Source organism: Cydia fagiglandana, chromosome 3, assembly GCF_963556715.1.
Source record: "Cydia fagiglandana chromosome 3, ilCydFagi1.1, whole genome shotgun sequence".
NCBI lineage: Eukaryota > Metazoa > Arthropoda > Insecta > Lepidoptera > Tortricidae > Cydia > Cydia fagiglandana.
The window spans coordinates 9,215,607-9,232,037 of NC_085934.1; the positions used below are offsets into that span (position 1 = coordinate 9,215,607).

Below are 16,431 nucleotides of genomic sequence, written 5' to 3' on the forward strand. Positions count from 1 at the left end.
GCACTAGTGCGGTAAAATAGCACCATATATACTGTAAATAACTATTTTTAGTACATTATTGTCGAGGCTCGGAAGTAGCTACTTGCAGGCTGAGGATTCGTTTTAAACGGACGACCTTGGGAGTCCGTTTAATTGAATCCGAAGCCAGCAAGTAGCCTTCCAGCCGAGTCATATATAGTGCTTTTCTCAAAAATGGTGCAAGAAACATAAATATCATAGAAACATTTTACAATAGCAACGTTCTTACGTATATATTTTCACAGAGAAAAGCCCTTGCCGCCTTTTTATTTTTTAATAAAAAAAATAGAAGTGTATTTTTCTGCCGAAAATACGCCAACCTATTTGAGACAACTAAATAGTCGCGGTACTAATCATCTGTTTGGCTGTTTAATGGGCCTGTGCCTTCATTTGATATGGCCATTTGAACTTTTAAAAAGTTTGGAACTCGACAAATAATGGAATTTGTATGCAACATTGCAGTCCCAAAATCGAGACTGCAATGTTTTTAACTTTTTAATTTTTGACTGACCATAAACTCTGCGCTTCGCGACCTATTTTTTAGACGGCAAAGTCGACTTTGCCGTCCATTTTTGAGAAAAACCCTTTGAACGCTTGACGGCGAGAAATATTGTGGGAAAACCATGCATAATGATGTGCTTTTAAAATATTACAAATAAGTTAAAAAAATCATACATAAATAAAATACATTTAAAGTAAAATATTATGTGATTGGAGACGGACACTTATGCTGACCTTGAGTTTCGGATTTTTCAGTCTTTGAAAATATCTCTCCAATTTGGTCCTATCTATAATGTGTAAATAGTACGAGACTGGCTTCCCAGTCCACGACACGGAGCCCTTCAGCGGCGACATGACGCTGACGTGCATGATCGTGCCGATGTCGCTCAGGTTTCTGTCCGTTATCCTAAAGTTGAGTGGGCAGAAGCTTTTGGACGACACGATCTTGGCTCCGTCCTTCAAGTCGGCGAATCTCTCCTTGAGCTGATGGTCCACGTGGGGCCCGAAGGCGAAGTTGTTCACGAACACTATCGTCGCGGCGTTTATCTTCTCTCTGTGTTCGTCCATAAGAAAGTCGCCCTTTATTAATTTATACTCTCCATACTTCTTGCCATACCACCTCATCCACATTTTGAAGTTTGAATCCATACACTGGAATTGAAATAAAATTATTATTTTTAGGCTATTATATCAACACACGATTACATTATTTGTGATACTGGTCACCAATTTACTGGGTTTTCCTTTCGGAATAACCCGAAAACACCTTAATTAGGTTTTTAATAATGTCACGAGTCTTTAATCGGCATTTATACCTCGTTTTTTAGCATTAGAAAAATGGTAAACAATCATGACATATTTAATTTCACAAACGGGTCTACCGCGATATAATTTCATTGTTTTTACCTTTAATTCCGACGTTTCAGCTGAGTTGCACCAGCTGTGGTCACGGAAAGACTGACGTCCCAACAAATGTCAACGGAGATATTAAACTCAGCTGAAACGTCGGAATTAAAGGTAAAAACAATGAAATTATATCGCGGTAGACCAGTTTGTTAATCTTGACAATGTCTTTTTATTTAAAACGATTTTAAAAAAATAGTACTCGTAATTATTACTTATGAAACCAAAATAATATAAATATATAACCTTGACATATAATTGTTATATATTAGCTGTAACTTTTATTTCATAAGCGATTTTAAATAAAAAGACATTTCAAGATTGTTTACCCCTTTTCTAATGCTAAAAAAACCGAGGTATAGATGTTATGTTACTACATTGCGACACTGCTATAACCTTTTTTTGTTTAACAAGGATTAAACAGTAGAGCTTTCCGTAAAATATAGTGTTGAAGAACTAATATTGTTTTACTTGGCTTCTTTGAGCCCCACGCCCGAGCCCGGGCCTGGGAACACATCCTCTGAAGTGACGTCGGTCTGATCGATCATCTGAACTTTCATCCCGTATGACGCCTCACCGTAATAGCGCCGATGTGTGATGACCTGATGATGATGGTCTTACCTCAGCGTACTTGCTCGGCACCTCCGCCTTCTCGACTCCGAAGCAGATCCGGCAGGGGGTCGCGGCCGCCATCTGCAGCACGACCTGCCCCACGCCCGAGCCCAGATCCACGAACACATCCTCCGATGTGATGTCGATCTGATCGATCATCTGAGCTATCAGCTCGTATGACGTCTCACCGTATACCTGCGCGATATTCAAATGTTGAGTCATAAACTAACGGTAAACGCATATTTATTACTGGTAAGCTTGTTTGTTACGTAAGCTAAACGATATGATGGAACCCCACAATTTAGAGACCAGCATAGTTAACAAATAGTTTGCTAACCCAGAACTTATGTTTCCCGCAATACCGGAAAAGGTACAGGTGTAATGGAAGGGATTTTAATCAAAACAAAACAAATGTGAGTCTAAAATAAAAAAAGCATTTGCCAAATAGAGGCATGGGCATTATGGTAACATTAAGAAATCAAACCTCCGGTGAGAAGGGCTCGTATTGATTGAGCTTGTCCGGGTCTGCGACGGCTTGGTTATACGTCTGCTGGAGTATGTGTTTTAGCAGCCCTCGAGAAGGATATTTGTTTAGACGCTGAACTGGCAGTGATGTTCCCTTCTCCTGAAAAGTATAAGTATACAATTAAAACTAACGAATAATCGTAAGACCAAATCTAGTTCTAACGTCTGGCGAAGACCCCTGACATATTCTGATATTTGTTCTATTGAATTAAACAACAAATAAAGGCCTGTGATTGGAAGTTTTGGTAGCACTATAGATACTTATTGTTATTTAATTAGTAATTCAGTTATAAAAGATTTACTGCCTTGACATTGATTTTGTGACGTTACACCTAATAAACCAGTATCGATAAATAGGTATGATTATTTCGAGAACCAAGATTGCCTTGAATGCTCAAGGTTATACGCAGCTCTTATTAATCATTACTAGCGGCTCGGTATAAAAAACGCAGGTCATTAACATTATCACAATCACTTTGCGCCGAAAATGTCAGACGGGCATGAGTTTACGCCAGATCAATACTTAGATACACGTGTATTTCAGACCGTTCGTGCAAAACTCGACACTTTAATAGAAAATTCCATTTACTTGTTTTAAAAATAAATCTCTTAGTTTATTCGACATTAGTTATAATTTTCATTGGAGGAGAGGGGACTTTTTTATGCTTGTAAAAAGTACTTAAAACAACCACTAAATGCGTAAACTAGGTAACCTTATATGTATTCATTATCGAATCGACATATGTAGTAAGTTTTGAATAATTTAAAAATCACATTTCGTGCTAAGCTATTAAAATGAACAAACGGTCAGAGGCCAGTCTGGTTAAGGATATGCTGCTAAACGCAGTATTTTATGGAGAAACCAAGAAAATACGCGTATCTCAGTACAAATTTGCTCCATGTTGTAGCGTCATTTTGGTTCGTATGTTTGAATACCCTAGATTTCACTAGATCATTTTGAGCATTGGTTGACTCTTGATTTTGGTCATCGAATAACATTAAACTTATTTATGCGATGGTGTTCAAAACTGGTTTGTACGAGACGAGACTTAATTTTGACAAAAATAAGGGTTAACAATTTGATTTGATTCACTATGAACTGGTGGTATATAATATAAGCTAATATAGTATTTTATCTGAATGATTGACGCACGCTCCTATCTACACCTACAGCGATCGTGACCCCGGTTCAGGCGGGGCCAGTAGGACACTTGATTTATTCGCGCGGACATTTTAACATGCTTCGACGTTCAGGTTAACTACCCAACAGCGTCGATAGCGTCATACATAATAAAAACTTTAGTTAGAAACTACGACGATCATTAATATGCTTAATGATCTGTGAATATTCTTGACAACGCTTCCAGCAAGTAATCACTATCTCAAATATGGCATTAAAAAGGAGATTCTATCATTATTTTTTTAAGGAAACTGTTAAGTTAATTAGGTGTAACGTCACATAATAGATGTAGCCGAGTGTATATTCAGCCAGGCCTGAAGAAAATCAATAACGGCCTCCATAAGCTGCGGGCGTTCCGTTCCTTCCTCCCACAGGCGGGTGGCCTTGTGATATTCTTTGTTTGTTTACATTCCGCGGGCATTTCATTCAGTGCAGCGTGCTTACTCTTACCTATATTGTATAATGCTGGGACGGACTGAAATTGCAACTTGTGTCGAGCTCCGCTTTCCTAATTTTAGGTATTGGGATCGTCTAATTTAAACAAAGCGCAAATACTCCCACCTTCCTGTTTACGTGCATTCCTAAGTATCTGTATTTTTCAGCCGGCGTTCAAGAAAAGGAGGTCGAGCATTCAACAATGTCTATTTTTAATAATTCATAATTTGGGACTATATTCCCCCGTAGTTTGGGAATTTCTGGACCAAATGCAGTGATGTTTCAATGGTTAGCGTGCATATATATCTTCCCTACTGTCATACCATATACTCCAGCGATGTATCTCTATCGTTAATACCATACTATAACCATAATGTTTTTTATTCAGGCTATATGTTGACTCTACAGTCTACACAAACATAATTGTGATTACCCTTACAGCGTTACCAAAATTGACCAGTGTGGCATTTATTCCAGAATTATCATAAAGGTCCCTTTTCAATAAACAGCCATGTTATGTGAAAGAGGGTATCAAAAACCTAATAAGTGGTAGATACATATATAGGTGTAAGGTAACCCCTTTCTAACCCCCCACATCAATTTAGGCGTGGGAGAAAGGTTAAGAAACTAGGTTAGGGGAATCTTGTGCCATTGATTGACAAATATTTACCAGAACATGGAACTTAACAAATATATCCGATGATTCCGATTCAACGGTATAGGTATAACTGTTTAACGTGAACCTTTTATTAGTAGGTTCTTCATTGTGAAGGTTTGTTAGTTGTACTAACATCTCATTAACAGTACGGTACTCTGAATTCCATAATATTTGATTGCGTGAGTGTCGGTGTGTGCGTTACTGTAGCATCGGCCGATGCAAGTGGGAAGCGTGTTCCAAGTCGTGTTATGTAAGTTCCACTAGCAGTTTGTTTAATACATAGACAACTTTCGATGGACTTCTAATTTCTCATTATGAAGCGTACATGAAGAGTCGCTGACCATATCACCACGGTGCCATTTCACAGGAGTTAAATAGACCAATCAGATGTATTGTTTCCATTTTATATCACAGCCCTAGAACTACTTTTGGTATGCATGTATTTATAATAGTGTTGGTGACCGTGAGTCGTCTATGCTCCATCTAGTAGGGACGTGATCTGCGCTTTAATACAAGAATAATTTGACGGTAAGGCGGCGCTAGTAGTGACGCAACCATCCGTAGGCAAGTACCTGCGTAGGTACTCGAAGGGCCGTTCCGTTGCCCAAATAGCCCATTCTGTATGGTTGGCGCTAGAATTGCGTCACAGCTAACCGATGAAAATTAGAAAGCGGCTCTCCCATAAAATCATCACTGCGTGTACAACGGTGTGAGGTTACAGTCATTGAATGCAGGAAAATATGTATAACAAGCAGGAAATGGCACCTAACACGAATATATTATAAGACAGAGACACGCATGAGTCAAATAAATATGTATGTGTATTTATAGTTGATGGATTTCGTTTCTATTTCGGATTGTGTCTGATGTTAGCATAACTAAAACTATGCGGGAGATAGAGGAGACTTTCAATGCTATATTTAAATACGATTTTTGGTTATTTAAACATCGTAGTGGGGAGTTTTGTAGCTACGAATATAATTTAATGATATCCAATAGTAGTAGGTTAGGTAACCGTAGGAATAAGTAATTAGATATTAGGAAAAACCTACATTTGACAGGCATGTATTATAATCACAAACGAAGTCTAATTATTATTGAATCTTTTTAAAGTTTTAAGACCTTACAGTAAAGAATTACGTCAGCAATCACGTTCGCAAAACGTAGTCTCTAGTTATCGTGGATTAATACTAGATCCATCCTAAGCAAACGGTATAAAACATCTTCAATAAATCATAGCTATAAAAGCAATGCAACAAAACGGTCTATCTCTAATACAAGTAAATCTCGCCTAAGCTACAATGGCGCATTCAAAAAAAAGGTCATTAACACTACGTGAGACATTCGCGTTCGCTCAATATTGCGGTCATCGCCCCCACACGCGGCCCACAACGAAATCAAGTCTACCAATATCGCCACACTACTTTTAATTCGATTCATTATTCATCTACCCCACACGTGAAATGGCTACGGGCAGCGCTCATAAACATACACAACGTAACTCAATATTAATATTCACACATGTGTTTGAGTGGCATCAAAGCATGACGAAGATTCTCAAACGATTGCTGTACAAACTTTCTGCGCAACAGGGTCACTAAACTTGAAGATCGACAGCTCAGTCGTCCACTGAGTTTACTGAATAAAACCTAACTGTTTTTGCTCGGTAAGTTAAATCCAACTAAACGGCTAAAAACAATGTCAAACCACGCTGCACGCTGGACTGACCAAAATTCGCAACTTGGATATAAAATGTTTACCAACGTTTTGTCCAAGAAGAAGCTTCAACTAGAAAGTATCGAGTGTCCATTGATTAATCATAAATTCTATGTATGTAGTTTACTGCATATTGTGCTTACGCTTTAAAAAAAAAGTTATAGACCCCATACTTGTAATTACTTAGCATCAAAATACTTTCTTGTGCCGTTGCCTTTGTTTTTACTTTAATAAGTGTATTAACTGCCGGCTGGCGGAAAGTAAAAGTGTATCGCTTAATCAACAGGTGCATCGCTTTATGAGAAACTAGTTGTGCCAGGCACCTTCCTGCCTGCCAGTTAATTAATTATCCATTCCTATATGCTTAAAATAAATTGTTTACTTCATTGCACTACTGGCTAGACTTTGATCACGTCGGTTATGTTTGTTTGACCTTAGAAAATGTCAAAGATGGAAGGAACAGAACAGATGCAGATTTGCAGATACATACATATGTTATGTACATTGTCACCAAGGAAGCTAATTGTAAACAATAATTACGGGTATAACAGACGTTGGCACGTACACTCATCGTAGTCACGCGTCTGAGTGTGCTATAGATAGACTGAACATTGGGTTTATAAATTGTATGCATAGGCAGGTACTGTCGTGATTTTAGCCTATAACTAGAAGTTCCATGTAGAGAAATGAGATGTGCAAGGGGTATAAATAGAGTTGGGTCGGTTGCGTCTGCAGCGGACATCGATCGCTGCGTCGTCGCCCGCCATCTTGGCCCTCGTGTTTCCCTGCAGCCCGCGCCCGCGCCCCGTGGCTGCCCCGCGCTGCCCCACATTCACCGCATCGTTTCGCATGGCTGTAGGCGCACGGCGGCGTGTTTGTTTCTTGTTGCTAGCTCTACGACCATCGCTATTTTTATGGACATCTCTAGATCCGAACTTCCGAAAGACCATCGCTATTTTTATGGACATCTCTAGATCCGAACTTCCGAAAGACCATCGCTATTTTATAGACATCTCTAGATCCGAACTTCCGAAATACATAATAATAGGATCTAATTATAGCCACATTAAATGTAGCTAGTCTTAAACTGGAAGAATATAATATTACCATAAATCTTCACATAGACATGTGAAGTAATAGCACAAATAATTTAAGACCATACTAGTCTATACTAGTACCTGATCTTTATTTATAAAGAGGTCTGATCTGAGGTATACTGTCTGACTAATGCCTATGTGACGTTTTGTCAAAGTTAAAGTAGTTTGTATAGTTACTATAGTTTTATGAAGGCAAGAATTTCAGGCTTATATTTATTTATTTAAACTTTATTGCACAAAAATAAAAGTTATCGTACAAAAGGCAGGCTTAATGCAAAAAGGCATTCTCTGCCAGTCAACCTTAAACCCGGAAACAAGTCGAGAGAGTATGTATATAGTAGTATAGACGGTATTAGCTAAACCAATTAAAAATTAAAGATATTTAAATGATTATAATTGGCACCAAAATAGTGGAAAATTTACTAAAGCACCCATGTTTAAAAAATACAAAACGAACGTTGCGAAATGTGTGGACGTACAAATGTGGGAAGTCTGTAAATAGATGAAGGTGACATTGAAGATGTTTCCGCAACGCGCTAGGCACGCCGCCGGTACGGGACAGTGTTGCCACTCGATAAACTAGCCTACTTACTTATTTAAATCACGCTGTGTCAACTGATCACTAGAGTTATACCAACTGCGTGGGCTATCAAAATCGCTGCAGACTTTGCTCGGTCTGACCCTACATACGTTTATGACACATAAACAAATGAATCAAAGAGTTTCGTAAGCACACTGTAACCGGAAAGTAAGAAGGGTCCACCAAAGTAAGAAGGGTCCAAGGGAAACAAATTCAATACAGTATAACATATTGACTTGACGGAGAGATAATAACACTAATATACCGTAAGATACCGAAATATATCTTATAGTGCATATAGGTAAGCACCACACACGACAACGATATCCAAATATATATCGCTTTCCTGTCTAGCACCTACATTGTGAGGGAGACGAAATGTAATATACCAAAATATATCGCAATATAGCGTGCTATAACATCTTAAGGTATCTTAAGAGCCTTGCTATAAAATATCTTGTCTCTGACGGGCTTTATGATAGCTGTACCGTTATTATAAATGAATAAATGTATAGGTACTATAGCTAGTAGCTACATGTATTGTGCATATCATCATTGTCATTGCATTAACCGACTGATACTCGCTAGGGCAAACTACTGTGTAGGTATGAGTAGGTACATGACTGCGAAGGTGAGCGCAGTCGACTCGACCTTCCGCGATAACAACGTTAATAACTCACGATAACACCCTGAGAGCTACGCACGACAACATGTTAACATGAACATGCCAACTTTCAAAGGTATAATGTAACATAAAGGCCAATGTTCACGCATGACGTAGGTATGATGTACATATTATTGAAATGAATGAAACTAGTAGGGCCAATGTGATCGTAATCGATGGACCTGTTCATAAGAGGCACGTGACGCGAATGACAAGGGAGGGTCGGTGCGGTGACGGGTGCACGCGTCGTCTGATCGACGCACCCGGCTTCGACCGGCCTCTTGTGCGGGTATAACTTATCTCTACCTTAACAAAACCTTTAATCAGTAAGACGCCCCTTGAGGTCACGTAAAAAGTGAAATATTATAACTTTATCGAAACGGAAACGCTAATGAGTTTTTTTTGGTTGATACAGGATCAAATTGGCTGGACTTCGTACATGTAGTTGTGTAAGAACTACAATGGCTAGCAATTACCATCTTCAGAACATAGGTAGCTAGAACGTTGAAGCAACATGAGAGTACCAATAATTTTGACACATTATTATTATTATTATTTTTTGATTTATTTAAGGTCGCTTTTTAACAACAAAGGTCATTAGCGACCACAAGATAATTACAATTTTTTATATATATCGATTAATTTTATAAATCTAAGTACATGTAAATATCCGTCATTTAAACAATCATTTAAGGTCTTAGGCAACTTACAGATTTCTTTTTCTTTCTTATATGCTAAACACTCAATTAAAATATGGTTCACAGTCAACTCCAAACCGCATTTATCACATTTATTTTTTTCAGTCTTAGTAATAAGATAGCAATGGGTTAAGTTTGTGTGTCCAATTCTCAACCTAGTGATAGCGATCTGATCTCGTCTACACGTGAAGGGTATCGGTGGGGTTTCAAAAACTGATTTTCTAACACACGATAATTTACTTGAGTTACCATTCTTCCAATAATTATTCCAAAATGTTTTGATAGCTGAATTGATTAGTTTTTTAACTTCAGGGTAGCTGGATTTAATTGAATAATCTATCTGTTGATTTTTAGTAGCGTTTTTAGCTTCAATATCAGCTTTTTCATTTCCAAGAATCCCTTGATGTCCTGGAATCCAAATTAATTCAATTCTGAAATGATTTTCTAATAAGTCAATAGTTTTTGTTTAATATGTAAAACAAGTGGATCCCTTCATTCACTCAAGTAAACATTAATATGGCACCTGTGGCGTAATTTCAATAATCGAGTTACAGCGCTCCAGAAACGTTACGAAAGAAATTAAGGATCAAAATCACGTAACTCGTTACACAGATTAGCGCAAGTACCTACGTCAGGCGCTTGGCAAGGGCTTCTCGTTACGCAGTGACATGGCATCTTTCAATACAATTCTACCTGAGCCATTCATAACGGCATGTTGCTCAAACCGACGGAAAAAAGGGCCCACGTGGCAGGTAAATCAATCCTAATTGCACTATATGTACAATAGGGCCTACAACTGTTTGTTTTTTATTGTTTCCTTGAGAACATCTGTCTACCGGGGTTCTTCGAATCACGTAGACATTTTTGAGGCTGTGTTTTTAAACATTTGGTATTGAAGTATTGATCGAACCTCTAAAATAGCTCTAGCTTATAGTCTAGCTTATTCAGTATCTTCGATGATTTGCTGCAGTCTTCTATTTTTAAAATCAGGATATTGGCTTGTCTTGGGCCATGAGTCCACTAATAAATAAATAGTAATGTTTATCGTCAAATAGAAGGTGAACGTAAAAGTGAATAATTAAAGTAGTGTGATGGGAATAGCCCGGGTGCACCGGCCGACCGCCAGCCGTCTGCTGCCCTTAGCTTATAATAGTACGATATCGATCGCACGCCGAGGGCGTAACCCCCGCCAGTCACTCAACAGAATTACATAAATGACTGATCTGCCTGCGCCTAAAAGCACAATTACACTCGTATAGCTAGTGTGCGAACTTGATGTGATGACGTTTCATTATCAGTTCATTTGATTTGAGACTATGACCTGAATAAACTCGTACGATAAAAGTTGATACGCTTTTTTATCAGTATTATCTCAAGTGGCTGACCGATTTGCTTGTTCATAACTAGCAACGTAAGCATTTTTTGGTTGAATAGGTATATGTGTATTTAATTTATTAGTAAGGATTGTTTATGTTAATTTTGTTTTGTTTAGCTGTCGTAACTTGTTTTGTAAGTGTATACCAACAGCAGCGAACAATATGACCAGGAACAGTATAGAAAAAAGCTTTTGTTAGTTTTCGTCTTTATTTCAATGACAAAAAGGTTAAAAAGTAGCAGAGTTTAGCTTTCCGCGAGTGTAATTGGACGAACAATTGCGACGTATGTAGGTCAAGCAAGCGTCAGCTCGGGGCGAAGAGACGCCCTATTCGGGAGCTTTTCACTTTCGATAGCTGCCGCGGTTTCAGCGCGAGAATGCGAGACGAGAGTAGCTCGCTAACGCCTGAAATATGAATTGAGTGGAATGCGGGAGGGTGCGGGGGCGAGTTCGGCCATTGGGACAACTTCTGCGCGGAGGTCAGGCCGCGGATGACGCAACGCAACCCACAACACAGCCGTTATATAACTACCTACACCAAAGTCCAAATAAAGCCCGTTTAGTCTAGTAATAAACCTGTCACGTGTGCTGGTTCAATGTACCTCTTACCTAACATGTTTTGATTTTGTTCGGCGATAAAGGATTAATGAATAAATACAATTACAAATTGAGAGATCTCGTATACTAAAGAAAAAGTAGTCCTGCTATACAAGGAAGCAAGCACTAATATTGCATTATAGAAACATACCTACTTTGGTGAACAGGTGCCCTAGCGATATCAGAAATGACGGTTAGATCCCGACTTTAGATACGAGTCCATGTTGACTTTTTCTTTAGTTAATGAAAGTTATGACTGACAATAATGGTCAATAAGAATGTGTATACAATTACCAATGCGACGACAGAGTCGATGGCGCGGTTGTAGCGGTCGCAGAGAGCTCGCATGCTCTCGTACGAGTGGGTGTCGTAGTCGCTCAGGATGTTGTTCTCGAGGGCGGCCTTCATGTCCGGCACGTCGTCGCATACCCACCTGCACAAACAAATGTTCTATGTATATTCATATAAACACAATCTGGTGGGTGATAAGGAGATAGGTGATAGCATCATCATCGTCATAATTTAAGAGCATGGCTCTTGTTGGTGGAGTAATTGGAGTATGCGCCAGTTTCTGCGGTCCTCAGCCAGCTTCTTTAGCTTCCTCTTCCTCTCCTAGGTGATAGGATAGGTGTAAAACTAAGGCACAAGGAAGTAAAGCACCACAGTCGAGGCCGTAGTTCCCTTTCCAACGAGTCAATGAAAGGTCTATGACATTTATCTATTACGCCGGCGACATAATTCAAGAGGTTTTCGTGTGTTTGAACTTTACTGTCCTTCTAACATCAAACTAATGAAGGTGGTCCTTAGTATACTTAACTTAATTATAAATATATACAATATATCTATTAGGTGTAATGGCACAGACAGCCATTCTACTAGACTTTGTGCGTAGTTCGGGTTCATTTTAACCACCTAGTTGATATGCCTGAATCGGCTCGAAGAGGACAACGACCGTCTGTGACATTGAAACAAAGCGATTGGCCTATTTTATAGAGTGTTTTGATAATTGATATAAATTTATCCGCATGTATCTTCTCATATTTATAGTATTCCCAAACTCGCGCGGTTACCTAAGTTAAAAATATTTTATTTTGGGTAATTAAGACTAAATTATGTATTATATAAAAAATATGTAGGTACCAATTTAGATAATAACTGCAAAATATAAAGTCACTACTAAAAATCTTGTAAGTATTTTAAAAATGTATAAGGCAAAGTATTCGTTATTGGTATTCAAGTCGCCTAAGATAAGATTAGTTCGGGCGATCAGGATCGAGGACAGTATCAAGGTCGGGCGGGGCGAGCGCCGAGCGCCGAGTCGGTCGCGAAGAGGTCACGAAGACCCTCTCCTCTAAACGCTAACACCGAACAAAACTGGTTCCTTGTTTGTTACCGAACTGGGATAATAACTGAGCAAAATATCTGCATCGTGGAGCTCAAAAACGTAGGTGCCACCTATTTTAGTTCAGTCATTATATCCAAAAAACCGACCCTACCCGTGAATAATTAGTTCTTGGATTTTTTTTTCGTAGGTTCCTCGGGGGGGGGGGGGGGGGGGGTCACTGGGAGTGTAAATTCAAAAAGTAGACTGAATCAGGCTCCTGCGTATATTCGAAAAACGGTTTTTCTTGAATAACTCGGCCATTTTTGATTTTACAGTAAAACCGTTAGGACAAAAACTGTAGGAAATTTGATTCTCTACAAGTTTGGTCCTCACAATTTTTCTTCAAGGATCGATATTTTGGAAATTAAATTTGAAAAAAGCGACAGAGAATCAAATTTCCTACAATTTTTGTCCTCATGGTTTTACTGTAAAATCACAAATGGCCGAGTTATTCAAGAAAAACCCTTTTTCGAATATACGCAGGAGCTCAGTTCAGTCTACTTTTTGAATTTACACTCCCAGTGAACCCCCGAGGGACCTACGAAAAAAAATCCACGAACTAATTATTCACGGGTCAAAATCTATAATGACTGAACTATTTTATTAAATGTAGAAGTAGGTAATATGTATACGTCTGTAAAGTCTGTGACACAAGTTGACTGTCCAATTTAGTATTTCACTCTAAAGGGGTTGGCGTCTTAGACATAGACCCAGAATAGTTTGGATCAACAATATTCTAACCCCTTGGTTTCGTAATAGTATAATCTAGAACACGTCTGAAACTATCCAAAAACCTGAGGCCTACTGTCCACGAGGCGTAGCTGCATAGACGCTGCACGCATCGCCGTGCAGCATTCATGCAGCCCGGCGTACTGACGTTGTCCACGAAGCGTAGCGTAAGCGTATCGTAGCCTGCATTTTCTTTCATTCGTGATGATGTCGTCCAGTGATGAAGAAGTTATTTTGGCCTATTATTATCTTCGAAGTCGGCGACGACGCCGTTTATATTGGATACATTCATATATAGAAAGAAACATACATTGTAGACTGTTCGTAGCTGCATGAGAACTATCAGCAAATGACAACGTATTTCATTCATTTTATAGAATGAGTAAAAGGACATTTCCACTATTTGCACAAACTTTGCAGCCGTTCCCGCCATTTTTTCTCACAAATACTCAACGCGCTGTCCGTGCGATGCAGCCCGGCGTATAACACGCAGTACGCCCGGCGGCATGAAGCTTGCATGCAGCGTCGCTGACGCGACGTTGCTGCTCCGTGGACAGAGTTGTGCGGTTTTGTATGTAGGCTGCAAGCAAGCGTACACCAAGCGTACAATGACGAATACGCGTCTATGCAGCTACGCTTCCGTGGACAGTAGGCCTGGTCTTAAAAGTGCTAGCCCGCCGAAATCATATACAGGTTGCGAAAGAACCCATTCAACCCATAAGGATCTTTAATAAAAACCGGGCAAGTGCGAGTCGGACTCGCGCACGAAGGGTTCCGTACCATAATGCAAAAAAAAAAACAAAAAAAAAAGCAAAAAAAACGGTCACCCATACAAGTACTGACCACTCCCGACGTTGCTTAACTTTGGTCAAAAATCACGTTTGTTGTATGGGAGCCCCATTTAAATCTTTATTTTATTCTGTTTTTAGTATTTGTTGTTATAGCGGCAACAGAAATACATCATCTGTGAAAATTTCAACTGTCTAGCTATCACGGTTCGTGAGATACAGCCTGGTGACAGACGGACGGACGGACGGACGGACGGACGGACGGACAGCGAAGTCTTAGTAATAGGGTCCCGTTTTACCCTTTGGGTACGGAACCCTAAAAATGAAGACATAAATAAAGTTTTAAAGAATGAAAACCTAGAGAAAAAAGTCCGATTTTTTAATGATAGAATAGAAACGAGCAGACTAATTGCATGATGGTAAGCTATTGCCGTCATGCATGGGCACCCCCATTTGAGATTCCTATCACTAAGCTCTTATCTTGAAGGTTTGAAGGTCTAAGGAAGGAAATAACGATGGCGACAATTCATTCCACCATAACTAAGCCAAACGGTTAGGAAAATAATTACTTAAACTAGTACCCGTGGCTATCAATGTAGTTGTAGAATATTGAGAAGTGTGTGAGACTGAGGAGGTTCAGGAATGGCATTACCGAACTATGAATTTTACTTCTTTTAATAATGACTTCCAATAGTATAGTGTCTGGTCTGCATTAGACTTAGTTCACATTTTCAGCCAAGAATATTTTAATATTACTGCCGTGCCGATACAACATTCATAAGGTTCTTGACCTTGGTCCGCTTTAGCGATTTCCGGGCAATGAGTTGGAAGAAGTGTTTGCCAATGTCATCATTTGTCGCTATCAGGTAGGTAATTTAAATATAGGTAGATATCTACTCAATTATTACCCAACGTACTTGCTAGCTTGCTGATCAAACTGGTCCTAATTAACGAAGTGCCTGAACGCGAACGGTTTCTTCTTTTAGTTTGATAATGATAAGAGCAGGGAGTGTTTTTTTTTATAACAAAAAGCAGTAAGTATGTAATTTTTTAAAGTTGGTCCATTGCAAATTCAGTTTTTCAGATTTTTATACACTGCATATTGATTATCTGCTTTCCGTTGATACCTATTTACTATATGTACAAAGATTCAGCTAAGAAAAATCTTGCCTTACACGGAAGCAAGATGTTTAATCCAACAAGTCAGATAATGGGTTATTCGGCCTAAAGGCCTGTCTGTGCACACCGCTTGCGTGACGTATGCACTTGCGGCTCCAAAAAGGCTTCGTCACACAGGCGCGTTTTCCGGGCGTTTTACATACAAACCGCTCACGCCCCGCCCGGAAAACGCGCCTGGGTGACGGAACCTTTTAGCGTACGCGCACGTGCACATCACGCACACGCAAGCCGGTGTGCACAAGCCTTACATCTACGAATATTTTAATAAAAAAATAATAATGTTTTTCTATGCATAGAGGTAATTTCATACCGATCAATAATATTTAAGGTACTTTTCCTCCACGTGCGCGTCGTGTAAATAGTCGTGGAATATCCCTTCTATATAATATACAACTATAAAACACATGACATATAGGTACCGTAACAAATCTATTACATATAAATTGCACATTGTGTTTGTATAGGTATTTATGTGATAAATGTACAGTTAGAAATACCACATCATAAGATCATTATTCAGCATGGTGTAATAATAACTGAGACCTTGCCATTTTTTGTAATTGTAATAAAGGTCAAGGAAGGCCAAGGGTACGGTTTACGGTTAACGGAACCGTTAAGGGTTTTTAGTTTTAGGTAAGTTTCAAGAAACGGTATTATATACATTATAGTTTTGAGAAATTATCTAAGGTCTAAGGTAAAAAGATTCCATGGCAGTAGGGAACAAACGAAATCGTAAGAAATTATTTGGTTGGCGATCTTTAAATGTTTATTAGGATGGTAGTCCACCTATCA

At 39.1% G+C, this 16,431-nt stretch overlaps 1 protein-coding gene across 1 annotated transcript in view; it reads right to left on the reverse strand.

The window, feature by feature from the left end:
- LOC134680061 (histone-lysine N-methyltransferase, H3 lysine-79 specific) overlaps positions 1-16,431 on the reverse strand; it is a 45,328-nt gene that overhangs the window by 16,650 nt on the left and 12,247 nt on the right. Inside the window, exons 3-6 of the mRNA XM_063539069.1 lie at positions 11,854-11,992; positions 2,519-2,659; positions 2,044-2,229; positions 742-1,170 (exon numbers count right to left, since the gene is read on the reverse strand). Coding sequence (XP_063395139.1) covers positions 742-1,170; positions 2,044-2,229; positions 2,519-2,659; positions 11,854-11,992 — 895 coding nt within the window. The remainder of the gene's footprint in view (positions 1-741; positions 1,171-2,043; positions 2,230-2,518; positions 2,660-11,853; positions 11,993-16,431) is intronic.